The 13,977-nt window shown below is 35.7% G+C and overlaps 2 protein-coding genes across 2 annotated transcripts in view; one reads left to right on the top strand and one right to left on the bottom strand.

Moving 5' to 3' along the window:
• Positions 1 to 3,330, top strand: part of LOC109823952 (methylthioribose-1-phosphate isomerase) — a 7,391-nt gene extending 4,061 nt beyond the window's left edge. Inside the window, exons 3-9 of the mRNA XM_020390418.1 lie at positions 188 to 343; positions 471 to 570; positions 1,967 to 2,109; positions 2,192 to 2,297; positions 2,503 to 2,641; positions 2,720 to 2,988; positions 3,086 to 3,330. Coding sequence (XP_020246007.1) covers positions 188 to 343; positions 471 to 570; positions 1,967 to 2,109; positions 2,192 to 2,297; positions 2,503 to 2,641; positions 2,720 to 2,988; positions 3,086 to 3,166 — 994 coding nt within the window. The 3' untranslated portion in view covers positions 3,167 to 3,330. The remainder of the gene's footprint in view (positions 1 to 187; positions 344 to 470; positions 571 to 1,966; positions 2,110 to 2,191; positions 2,298 to 2,502; positions 2,642 to 2,719; positions 2,989 to 3,085) is intronic.
• LOC109823930 (probable 26S proteasome non-ATPase regulatory subunit 3) lies at positions 4,623 to 11,877 on the bottom strand. The gene is made up of 7 exons (XM_020390392.1): positions 11,672 to 11,877; positions 7,072 to 7,209; positions 6,841 to 6,977; positions 6,680 to 6,734; positions 6,491 to 6,601; positions 6,139 to 6,378; positions 4,623 to 5,360 (listed from the first exon to the last, which is right to left on the bottom strand). The coding sequence occupies exons 2-7, from the start codon at positions 7,192 to 7,194 to the stop codon at positions 4,848 to 4,850; spliced, it is 1,179 nt and encodes a 392-aa protein (XP_020245981.1). The 5' UTR covers positions 7,195 to 7,209; positions 11,672 to 11,877; the 3' UTR covers positions 4,623 to 4,847.

Genomic DNA, 13,977 nt, shown 5'->3' with positions numbered 1-13,977 from the left:
CTTCAAGTAGCATTAATTATTGCTTGGAGTTCAACCTAGGAATCAGTTTTTTGCAACTTCTAGAGTATGTGCTTCTAGGTTTTACCTTTTATCTTTTGTAATATACATGATATTGGTAACAATTTATCATTCAGATGTTTTGTTTTTATTCATTTTCTTTATATTCTGAACTATATGCATTTTTCAGGAACGCAATAAGAGATATGGTGGTCCGCGGTGCACCTGCAATCGCAATAGCAGCAGCACTGTCACTAGCTGTAGAAGTGTCTAACCTTGACTTTAGTGGGACATCTGGGGATGCAGCTTCTTTCCTTGTCAAGAAACTGCAATACCTTGTCTCCAGGTATATAAAAAGAAGTTGGCGTGTTGAGTTTGAGAATTTATCAGCATAATTGTTACGATTCAGTCTTATATACATACCTTTTAGCACAACTCCTTCTAATCACCTGGTTATGCTCCATGTTTCGTAGCCGACCTACTGCTGTTAATCTTTCTGATGCTGCAACAAAGCTTCAAAATCTGGTGTCAAAGACTGCTGAGGCATCTATTGATGCAAAAATTATCTTCCAGGTGTGTTTTATGGTATCAAGAACTAGTTTTTTATTCTAGGGACCAGCTGCTTTTTGGTGAAAATTTTGGTGTCGAATATTCAGTATTAGCTGATGCAGCGACATTCTATGAACGCTTCCAGTTAGGTATATTCTGTGTAAATGAGCTTCTATACACGGATGTAACACCTGGCACGCACTCACACCTACACACAAGCTTGTATGTGCACACACCCATGTTCTTCCACATGCAATCACAGGCACTAGAAGATGTGTAGATAATGACATTATAATTAGACAACAGAGAGTCTGTATTAAGTTTTGGACTTAATTGGACAAAAGTATTTTAAAAAAACAGAAAAGGGGAAAGGGAAACATAGTTGGTCCATATTAACAAAAGTCTAGCTCTGATAATTTCTATAGTCTTATAGGAAACTCTTAATTAGGAGAAGGTGTAAGGTACTATTGGAGAAGTTAATATATTCCAGAAACTATGGAAGCTTTTGTAGTTCCACTTTGAAACCAGAAACTAAATAAGCTTTTGTAGCTGTAAAACTATGTAATTGTATCATATTTGCTTTCTTGTATATAAACCATGGCAATCTCTCTCTGGGATTATCTTTCCGATATAACTGGTACTATATATTTAATTTAGAGATAAAGATTTTCTGGTTAATTTTATGCATATGAATTATTTGTGTTGAACACAAACTAGTATATTTTACCGATCACGAAATTTTGAAATAAAGGTTTTGTTGGCGTACAAACTAACTAATAATATGCACATGCACCACTAAGACAATATCAGCTCAATGGCCACCGCTGAGCACAGGTACTCACTGGCCACTGCCAAGCATGAGCTTGAAATAAAGCGTACTTCTCCAGAAAAGAAGTCAAAACAAGAAATAACCTCATTGATCTGAATTGGCTTGGGTAAGCTTGTGCTTGGCTGGGAATCACTCAAAAATTCTCGCTCGTTTGATAATTTAAAAGATCTGAACCAAATTTTGCAACACCTACAAGCCTTAATCCACGTTGGTTTACAAGAAACCTGTTTCCTCCATTCAGCTTAAAAACGAAACTCATAGCTCATATGAAAAATTGAATGTAGAATTACCTAATTCACATAGAACTTTGGTCCCACCTTGACAGCAATGTGCTCAAATATATGTGGATGTACTTTGTTTGAAACTTTCACATATGATATTCTTGACACTGTTGATGTCAAGTATCATTTTCATATTGAAATAGTAGTTACATCTTAGTCTGGACTGGACTTGACTGGACATAACTACTATGGATCTTTTGAGGGATAAGTTTTTTGAAGAAATACCTACATTATCTTTTAATTCCTATGTATATTTCTCCATCAGCTCATATAATTGTGTACTAATCCGTCTTTTGTGTTTGTGTTTCAGAGTTATATTGATGCTGCTGAAGACATGCTTGTTGACGATGTCACCACCAACAAAGCAATTGGGTCTCATGGAGCAAGCATTCTTAGAACCCTACAAAAAGATTCAAAGAGCCTATCTATTTTAACACATTGCAACACTGGCAGGTTAACTTTCTCACTTTTTTATCGGTCTTCACCAAATTATGAATTAGTGATAAGTTCTTCACTGATGAACTTATGTCAACAGTTTGGCCACTGCTGGATATGGAACTGCCCTTGGAGTGATTCGTGCAGTCCATTCCGAAGGTATCCTAAAAAGGGCTTATTGCACTGAGACACGACCATTTAACCAGGTACTATGTTTTCCTTTTCATTTGTTTTTCTGGTAATTTCACATATTTATGTGCTTGATACTGACATCAACTGATAATTATTACTCTTTTCACGTGTTCACTTGCTTATGTCTATACCTATCTATTATTACTTTTTCCCTTTTTGTTTTGGGAACACTATCAATTATTCCTTTATCATTGAATAAACTCGTTCAAATGATTTTAGGGTTCCAGACTAACAGCTTTCGAACTAGTTCATGAAAAAATTCCTGCAACTCTGATAGCGGATTCTGCAGCAGCTGCATTGATGAAAGCTGGACGAGTCAATGCAGTCATTGTCGGTGCTGATCGCATTGCTGCAAATGGTACATTCGGAAAATTTATTGTTTACCCCCTCAATTTTTAATTATTGACTTCTCATTTTCTTTGAAACTATTGTCTAGGTGATACTGCAAACAAAATTGGAACATACAGCCTTGCTCTCTGTGCATTTCACCACAATATACCATTTTATGTAGCAGCACCGATAACATCAATAGATCTTTCACTTCCGTCCGGAAATCAAATCGTTATAGAAGAAAGATCGGCAAAAGAAATATTGAATTCTGAGGGAGGGTTAGGGAAGCAAGTAGCTGCCTCGGGTATCGATGTCTGGAACCCTGCATTTGATGTAACACCCGCTAATTTGATCAGTGGTATCATCACAGAGAAGGTATTTATTGTTCTTAGTACTCGTTTTTTGTCTCGTATTTTCAGCAAATACGTTTGAAGCCATTAACACATTTAGTTTGTTGGTTTTTTGATTTCAGGGCGTCATCTCAAAGGCTACAGCTGATGCTTTTGATATCAAAGGTTTTATACAGAATCCAGCGGGTGTCGATGGGAATTGAGTAGCTGAGCTGCACCCATGACAACAGTTACATTGGTTGCTGTTCCATGACGAGTTTGCTCATTAAATATTGAGGCGCTCCGCAAGATGCGAGATTTTTAGTATTGGAATAATAATGTACACTACTTGTATTGTCTTTCTATCAATAAGAGCAAACATTTGAGATGGGTTTTTGCCAAAAAGTGAAGAAAGAACATTTATGTTGTTTATTTGTTTCGGGTGTGATTTTATGGCTTTATGTTGGTAATATAACAAGACTATGCCCCAAGAAAAAAGAAGAAAAAAAACCAACCCTCCCACCCACATTGAGATGCTAAGGGGCTTTTTGGTTCCTTTTTTTTAGGGTGAAAGTAGGGGAAAGCCTGCCACAGTGTCCCATCTGTGGCAGGTTTCACTCCAAATCGCCCCAAAAAAAGGCGTTTTGGGGTGAAATCTGACACATTTCTGACACTGTGTCAGGGATTCATGCGAGATTTTTAGTATTGGAATAATAATGTACACTACTTGTATTGTCTTTCTATCAATAAGAGCAAACATTTGAGATGGGTTTTTGCCAAAAAGTAAAGAAAGAATATTTATGTTGTTTATTTGTTTCGGGTGTGATTTTATGGCTTTATGTTGGTAATATAACAAGACTATGCCCCAAGAAAAAAAGAAAAAAGAAGAAAAAAAACGACCCTCCCACCGACATTGAGATGCTAAGCTAACTGTTGGAGAATCCTTGGTGGAAAAGTAAGTCTCCTGACTACAAACTTCAACATTGATTATTACTAATTGGCTTAACTACACTTAAATACCTCATAGTTTTCCCAAATTTGCACTTACATATCCTCACTTATTTTTGGCAGCATTTACATACCCTAAAAATTATAAAACTTGTACTTTTATACCCTCACTTGTTTCAAGTAGCACCTATATGCCCTAAATTTTTTTTTAAAACTTGCACCTAAAATACCCTCAAATATGCAAACTTGACGGTATTTAAGTGCAAGTTTTAAATATTTAGGGTATTTAAGTGCTGATTTTAAAAAAAAATTATGATATTTAAGTGTAAGCGTTAAAAACTTTACGGTATACAAGTTATACTAAGAACAAGTGAAGGTATACGAGTGAATTTTACTACTTTCAAGATTATGTAAGTGTAAACAAGAGAGGGTACACGAGTGAAGGTATATAAGTGAATTTTACTAAAAACAAGTGAAGGTATATAAGTGAATTTTACTACTTTCAAGGTTATGTAAGCGTAAAAAGGAAAGAGGGTATACAAGTGCAAAGTTAGGGAAACGAGAGCATTTAAGCCTCTACTACACAATAATGGCATTCAGCCTAGATACGGACTTTGCTTTATAAAATATCGCTGTATTTGTAAAAGCAGCTGCAGTAGCTGAAGGAGTTTCGTCATGCTGCAATTGCATCTGACCGTCCCAACTACAAGCACTGATAACACTCCAGCTCAATAGCATTCAAGCACAAGGGCAGCAGGTTAAATAAAATAAAAGTAAAGACAAAAGTACAGGAAATCATCATGCCAGTGCAAAAGAGCGCGGTCAAACTACAGCCCTGCCTTCTTCAGTATCTTCTTTTAACTTGAAACACACCATAAACAAAAACCAGCATCTTCCTTCAAAGTTAATAACACATGAAACAATAAAACATAGGAAAACTAGCCAAATCTCTCATCCTCAAAAGTCATCGTCATCCTCTTCGGCCATATGCTTCGCAATCTCCTGCTCCTGCTGCTGCCTCTCCCTCCTCTTCTCATCGCTCTCCTTCTCCTTATGCGAGTTCGGAGGAAACCTAAGCGCCTTCACCGCCTCATTGTGCATGTTCAAACAAAACACAATCCTCGTATTAAAAGCGAACTGGGGCTCATTGGTAGAATACACATCCCCAGTCTCCTTGGATATCATCCAACCGTTTGCATGGTCAATAGTCGCATCGATTGCTCCATCTCGGATTGCTTTGGCTACGATGCTCTCAGCATCCGCTACGGGATTTGGTGAATCCAATCTCAACTTTTTGGCTATGTCAGAAAGTGAGATGCGAGAGTATGAAATGCTGATGTTTCTGAGACCGGTTCTGATCACATTGTGGCGGAGTCTTACGATGAGATTTTGAGTTCTGTCAGAACTGAACGTGGATGAAAATTTATCTGCAACAGATTTGAATAGCTCTAGATCCCCAATTCTCACAGCCTGCAGAGTCGCAATTGGACAATTGTTAAGACCGGCTAAAGTGGACACAAATTGGATAAGAAGCGAGTTCATTAATTGGTGATTAAAGGGGAGAGAATCAATTGAAATGATTTGGTCATTTAGAGAGGAGGCGATTACAAATATTTGTTTAGTGTAATATAGTACAATATGTGGCTTTTTATCAACACAAATGAAAGGCATGCGAATGCATAATATCTGCATAAATGCATGAATATGCGGGTATATCTGGTTTAAATGAATGGCAAATATTCCTATAATAGAAATTCAATGTATCTAACTAATTACTCCCGCTGATTCATATCAGACCGGTGCAAGTTGACGAAAGTTACCACAGCATCATGAAGAGTAAAGTCAAATCTCCCCCAATTCCAGTCGAATGCAGCTAGATCTAGCATAGTGTGATCTGGCGATCAGTACGTACATGGATAGAACTTATACCAGGGTCTCTAGAAGGAAGTATTTTTTTTCTGGCATGCACTAGTTAACAGATATGATAAGATTATAGTTAATGAGCCAAAAATTGACAGAAGATAGACAAAATAGGTAAAACTTGGTTGAAAGTACGATAATAATTAACTAACTGGAGGAGATGACCATTAATAGAACTAAATTGAATGGAAAATTAAATTCATGTAACCAACCCCAAAATTTTGGGATAAAGGTTTTTGTTGTTATTGTTGCTGTATATAAAGATTAGCTGACAAGATTGTACAACTGTTAACAAAACAATTTTCTACTTCAGCTGAAAGATTCTTACATTTGTGAGCTCAAAATAAGGTGTCAGTGCCTTCTTCATGCCTTTCTGCATGAAGACGGTCCGTTCTGGGATTTCACCAAGCAGAAGGCGAACAATAATAGCCCATTTATTGCATTGGATTCTGAAGCCTTGAGCTGCAACTGGTGCCTTTCGGGCAGCTTGTAGCAGGCTTTCCTTTGCATCAGTATACTCTAATTGGATGGTCCGAATCTTTCCCAAATAAAATAGGTAGCGACAGAACTGTCAAATATAAAGCCAAGGTTAGTGCAAGAAAAGAGCCATCACTTAGTGTCACCATTATTAAATAACAAGGACTGGGAAATAAATCAAGTGAGAATATGAAGAGTATTACCTGTTGATTCGAGTGTGCCTCGAAACGGGGTGCCTTGGACCTTAGCTTCTCTGCTTGATCATACAAGTTGTAGTGGAGATAATTACGAAGTAGCAAGTTAAGAAGGGTTTCCTGCAATATCACCAGTTAATAACTACCAATCATGTATAACAAGTTGTTATAGAAGCTTCTTCCAGACAAATAACATACCTGACCAAGTTCATCACGACGTAAGGTGGCCATGCGGTGCAAGGCAAGGAGATCCCTGATATTGGAGAAAACAATGTTCAAGTCACACTTAAAGCAATTCAACGAAGATTATGAAACACTATTTCATGCTTTTCTTGAAAGGCCGAGTTGTAGAAACTCACCCACGAATTTCAGCAAGATTGTTTGTCAGTTCATAGCTGTACGAATAATAGAAGTACAGCCGAGATGCCAAGATATCCACAGTTCTTCTATTTATGTTCTTAAGGCGAGCAATGCTAGCAGAAGAGCAAGCTTTAGCCTGGAAAAGAGCAAGGTAACAAACGCTAATATGAAAAATTAGTTTCATGTCAGAAAAAAAGATCTGAGAGAAGATATAAGCTAAAAGAAATTACCTCATCATATCTCTTTTGGTCAATCAGAAATATCAACACCAAAAGATAGCAATAGATCTCAACCTCCGGAACAGGATGCTTATTAGGAGTTTGAACTGCAGATGTTGCTGTATCCACATCCATATCATGGTCATCTTCCTGAATCCAAAATTGCCACAACAAATCAGCAAATATTTCATATGACATGCAAAACTGACATACATGTTAAGTTTAACTTAAATCTGTGAAATAAGCAGAAAGACTTGATCAGAAAGCATGCAAGTGAGTATGATGTCATAGAGAAGCACATGAAACCATGGCGGGATTTTACATGAGAAACCTAGAACTTCCGGCAAAATTTTTCCTTCTGTTATTATAAAGAGTTCAACTTAAACATAAAATTATTTCCCACTATTCTTTTTGGCTAATCCTGGGTTTCAGACCTTTTTTGCCATTTGTACCCATTTAAAATGATTGTAGAATTGTTCATGTTTCAATCCGCCATACTTCCATCTTCTTTGCCTTCAGATCCTCTTCTTGATGCTTGTTCAGCTAAATGGTTTTTTTTTTCCTTTTCCCCCCATCTCATCGGATAGAGAGCTCTCATGAATATAGCTTTGGGGATCATTCTGCTTCAAGTTTAGATGAAAGGAGCATGATGAATCAATCAGATTATTTGAAGAACTCTCCCAATAATGCTCTTAACATCAAAATTCATAGTACAATAGGACAACAGTCACTTAGTAGCCACAGATTTACTTTCTACGGAGATTTCCTCTATAACCTTTTCCAGTTTAGTCACACAAGATGATATCTAATATGGTAGCCTACCCTTGCATGAGGTGATAAGCACAATGTGGCAGAGAAATATAAACCTGTGACAATAACCACAGTAGCAACTATTCAGATATAAGGTACGTAGGTGTAACCCAGTTTCATGTCAACATCAAACATCAACATGACCAAGATATAGATATTCTTTGACATCATGCCTCCCAACAATAAACGAAGTTAGAAACTTGCAAGAGCATACTGAAGTCAATAACAAAGCATCAACTGGCTCACAGCTGGCAAGAATAAAGACAGGCACCAAAAGCAAACTGAAACAAACAATCAATGTTCACATATTGATGTAGGACACTTAACTGACAATTTCATGGGGGATGCAGATAATCACGAGCTAAATACAGATTTATACGTATTATTGGCCTCCGAAAAAAAATGATCATATCTTCCAACTCAAAAAGGCGGATTCTAACATATTATATATGTAAATCGTCAATCTTGACGAGACAGAGCCAACTAAATTGTCAGATTTTTAAAATCTCAACAGTTACACCCAGTTTTGGCTGAAATCTAAAAATAATCGGCCTTTAGTTTATTTTTAGTAATAAAGTTGGAGTCTATTTAGATTAGGAAATAATTCAATTTTAGAGTCAAATTAGATTAGGAAACAAATTTAATTTTAATTCATGATTTGTTTCCTTTATTATAGGAAGTCTTTTCAGGATAGAATTTGATACTTTCTATTTTTTTATAATTCTAGTCTTACTAGGAGTCTTATTTTTTTCTATTTAAGAAGAGACATGTAACCCCAAAGGAAATAGTAACTTTTCATCAATAAAATTTCTCTTTTAATATTTTCTTCGTAGATTCGAAGATTGCTCTTGATGGATTCCGAGGCTACTACTTTCGCGCTGCGTCAATTGGTATCAGAGCCTTATTCCTCCGATCTGATGGCAGGTGATGAAGCCCCTATTTCTCGAACTGAGTTCGACGTGCTGAAGACCAGTGTTAATCAGATGAAGACTGCTATAGAGCGACTTGCGTCGGTAGTGGAGCGTTTGAACACGAGAGGAGTTCGAAATTGCGTTGATGGTCGCCAGCGACGTGATTCGACTCCACATAATGAATTCAACAGCGACAATGACCCTAAGCAAGGCCTTGGAGTTGGGAAGAGCACTAAAGAAGCAATAAAGAAAGAAGAATCACCTCCAGAGCACAATATCTTCCGCACGAGGTGCACTGTGATACAGAAAATTTGTGATGTTATTATTGACAATTACAGTAGAAAGAATCTTGTCTCTCGACGTATGGTGAATAAATTAGGTTTGAAGACAGAGAAACATCCACCTCTTTACAAGATCGACTGGATTCACAAGGGCAATGATGTGCAAAACGATGAGGTGTGTCGTGTACCTTTTTCTATCGGTCACATGTATTTTGATGATGTGTTGTGTGATGTGGTCGAGATGGATACTTGTCATATAATTTTAGGTAGGCCATGGTACTTCGATATTGGAGCTACCCACAGAAGTAGAGACAATGTTTATATCTTCAAGAAAGATGAACGCCGAATTGTACTTCTGCCTCTTACAGAAAAGAAGTCATCTAAGATAAAAGCTACTAAGGAGAAGAAACCTTTGGTGGCAAACGAGTCTTTAGCAGAAAATTTGAAGCAATCTAAAGAGGTCTATGACTTGGTTGTAACTAAGAAAGAAGAACATGCCCCTACGGAAATTCCTCCTAATCGTTACGCATGACATTCATTATGGTGATATGATAGTGAAGATGGATGATATGCATGATATTCTCAAAGGGTTTGAGAGTGATATTACACATATTGGTGTTGTCCCGATGGAGGAGAAGGATAAATTAGAGTGGGACAATTGATGATATGTGTGAATTGCTTGGTGAAGGACTAGCGACAAAGGAGATGAAAGAATTGTGTATGAAGTATGACGCAGGATTTTCTTCCCTAGAAGCAAAGTTGGTGGATAATTTTAAAAAGAATTTGATGATACTTCAAGCACTAGAATACGAGAAGCAACATGAACCATATTTTGTGGAGTTTTTGAAGTCATCTGCACATCCACATGCCGCCAATAAAATACACATGATGTCGGAAAGAATAATATATGAATTTGATTCAGAAGAAGTCCTATCCGAGAACGTAAAAGAACAAATGGAGAAAATCAATGCTAAGTATAAGACGGATGTTGATCGCTGTAGGTTAAGAAAGATATTTATCGATGAATTTACTATTCAAGTAAATATAAGCTCAAGGTCGAGCTTCTTTCAACATGAGGAGACTAAAGTAGGACGCTTAACTGACAATTTCATAGGGGATGCAGATAATCACGAGCTAAATACAGATTTATGCGTATTATTGAGCTCCGTAAAAAATAATCATATCTTCCAACCCAGAAGACGGATTCTAACATATTATATATGTAAATCGCCTATCACGACGAGACGGGGTCAACTAGATAGTCAGATTTTTAAAATATCATCAGTTACACCCAGTTTTGGCTGAAATCTAAAAATAATCAGTCTTTAGTTTATTTTTAGTAATAAAGTTAGAGTCTATTTAGATTAGGAAATAAATTCAATTTTAGTGTTAAATTAGATTAGGAAACAAATTCAATTGAATCAATTTTGATTCATGATTTGTTTCCTTTATTATAGGAAGCCTTTTTAGGATAGAATTTGATACTTTCTATTTTTTTATAATTCTAGTCTTACTAGGAGTCTTATTTGTTTTTCTATTTAAGAAGAGACATGTAACCCCAAAGAAAATAATAATTTTTCATCAATAAAATTTTTCTTTTAATATTTTCTTCGTGGATTCAAAGTTCTTTGTGGATTCAAAGATTGTCCTTGGTGAATTCCGAGGCTACTACTTCTGTGCTGCGTCACATATGAAACCAATCAATGCCGAACTGGTATTGGACAAAAGTCCTATAGGGCAATTTTGGCCTACATGGGGACACTAACCAAATGTTTCATAAAAAATTAGGGTTATTTGTACTTAAATAGCCCAATTTTATATCAGTTTTAACCATGACACCCCCAGAGTTTCTTGAGCCCAAAAAATACCAAGAAATTCAACAGAACTTGATTTCAATGCCCAAAGTTTTCATTGCCCAAAAATACGCCAAAGTTCATTAAAATTTATTACCTAAACGACTGGAGTTGAATTTTTTATCTACATTTATTTATTTATTTGTTAAAGTTTGGGGTATCAAAGTTAATTTTTGGTTAAAGTTTGGGGAATCTAAGTTGAATTTTGTTGAACTTGAACTATAGGTATTTTGTGGGCAAGAAGAAACTTCCGGTGATAAAAGTTAAAATTTGAGTTACTGTGGGATACTTTTTGGGCAAATGAAAACTTTGAGGTTTTCAAAGTTACAAATGAGTTAACTTCTGGGCAGTTTTTGGGGAAAAGAAAGCGATGTGGCATCAAAGTTAAACATGGATTAAACTTTGGGGTATTTTAAGGGCAGATAACTCAAACAATTACTCGACAGCACGCAAACTCAGAGCTTTTAGTCGGACCAGTAACAATCAGCTACTCAAGTAATCATACTCCTGCAAAATATTTGTCCATACCAGCTCAAAATTTTCTTATCTTTCCATGTTCGAGCCACTGCCCCCTTAGCGTACTACTCTCCGACTGTTTGATCTTAGCTCACACCTTAACAACTAGCAATCAATCTCGAGACTTCCATCCATCAAGTTACTAATTATGATCAACTATAACAGCATAAAAATCCCTCTTTGGCTCTAAACCCTAATCCATACAAATCCGAGGCAAATCAAATCCACAAAATTGCTATACCTTGTGAAGATAGGACGAGAGCCTCGAATAAGCCTCAGATCCAGAGCCTAGGGCAAAAGAAACGAACGACGAAACCACCGACGCCGTCAACTGACGGCGGATCCCGACGGTGCGACGAACGGCGCGGACGATTCTCCGAACCTCCTTCGCGTAAGCTCCCGTCTCGATCAGCGACGCGATCTCCTTCAGCTCTGAAACAAGAAGAAGCTACAACCAGATCGAAAACAAAAGGGGACGATTTCTAGGGTTAGGGTTAGGGTTTTAGATCCGCTCTACGTCCTCCGCTGACGTCATCGATTGAAGAAGAGGAGGAGGAGGAGGCGGCGGAGGAGGAAGGGGGGCGACAGTTTTCTTTGGCGACAAGAAAGAGAAAGTGGGTATATAGCGAATTCAATCCGATAACGAAAACGGGCTTGGGTCGGGTCTGAGTTCACCTCAACCGGCCCAAATTGGATCTGTGTTTTTGTTGTAGCCTTGTTGGCCCTAATCAAATATATCGATCAGATAGATTACCAGACGAAAAATTCATCAAGGACCCAAAATATGAGACTAATAGGGGGGACAAGTGAGCGGTCCCCTTACTATTTGATAATGAGTTGATCATCATTAATAATGGTCAACTCATTATCCAATAGGAGGGGGACACCTCATTTGTCCCCTCTATTGGTCCCAAATTTTGGGTCACTATAGCAAAGCTCTTACCAGACTTGTGAACTTTTCTTCCTTTCCGTTTTTCTTATCAACTAGGTGAGATGCACGTGGATATTTTTTTTGAGTTTTTTATTTACTATAATTAGGTTGGCAAATAGTTTAAAATATATTAAAACTTTTCAGATGTCTTTGTGTATAAACTTGCTGGTTTCAAACTCTTGCCTTCACAGGAAATAATAATGTTTGGAGTATTTTAATAACATTGTAAATAATAATAAAATCCATCTAAAAACATGTACTATCGCTTGTTTAGGTTTTGAATTTTTTTGTGAAAAAGAATATGAGAAAAAGTGACTTCTAAAATTAAGCATTTGGAAGAGGTTTGAGTGTTAATAATGTTAGTATGCAAATTAAAAGTGAAATTAATTGAAACTGCTAAGTAAATCCATGTGAATTAGAATGGATGGTCATTTGATTGATTTGCTGTTATTGAATTTTGAGGCCGAGATTGCAAAGAACTTGCAATTAAATCAATGGATATTCTACTATTATCAATCTAATTGATTCAATATTTTTTTAGCAGTACATATAATTGATACACTTTTATTAAAAAATTATAACAAGTAACAAGATGATATTTAATCACTTGAATAATATCTCTCAATTGTTTGGAGAAATGTACTCCTAGTAGTTTTATCATCAACGAATCCTATAATTATGCATCATACATAAATTTTTTAATTCAATAAAATGAATAATTATTCCTAGTAACTTTCTAATCATTTGAAGAAAAAAACTATTGATTTACACCATTTTTAGGATTTTCTAATAGAAAAAAATAATATTTATTGAAATAGGGGTTAAATAATAAATCTAAAGATGTGTATTTTATTAAACCCTACATTTTGGCTTCAAAATAATTTTTTGAAATTTATAAGACTACATAAATTTTATAAACAATGTTCTTTATTTTGTGGACTTAGAAATAACATTTTTGAATTTTTTTCCTCTTCTAAAATTTTGCAAAAAATTGCCTTTCTTATAATTTTGTTATTAAAATTCTAGATTTAAACGTATAATTAATTTTACTAAAACCATAATTCTTTATAAAAATATTTTTGGACACACTTATAGTGATTTTTCTGTTTATGTTAATTGTTATTTTTATTTTTCATAGAACAAACTAACTTTATAGAGTTATTCTACATGTAAATTTTACGTTGCTCTCTATATATAAAACAACTAAAACTACTTCGCGTATGAATTTCTTTGTGGTTTAAATGCCTATGTGCTAATATATGTTTCTTGGTACTCATGCTTTTATAAATGGTAAGATCAATACTTGTAAAAAATCCTGGAGAGCATTTTGAATATCCCTTCATGCAACAACAGATCTAAATATCATGTTCTTCTAATAATTAACAAAAACATAAATGGAAATCATAATAGTTTATAATTACCCATATGCAGTCAAAAAATCTACATGAATGGAAAATATAAAGGAACCATAAAGATTAAGTATAAAAAAATAAATACAAATGATGAAACTAAATGTTGATAAGATTTGTTTATAAAAGGGTCTGTACTATAAGAATATAAAATAATTAAATAAAACGGTAACACCCTGTATATTATACCTTTATCAATTGATCGTT

This window comes from Asparagus officinalis, chromosome 9 (assembly GCF_001876935.1).
Source record: "Asparagus officinalis chromosome 9, Aspof.V1, whole genome shotgun sequence".
NCBI classification, from domain to species: Eukaryota; Viridiplantae; Streptophyta; class Magnoliopsida; order Asparagales; family Asparagaceae; genus Asparagus; species Asparagus officinalis.
The sequence above is the reverse complement of the archived record's forward strand: the minus strand, read 5'-3'. Positions and strand labels throughout refer to the sequence as shown.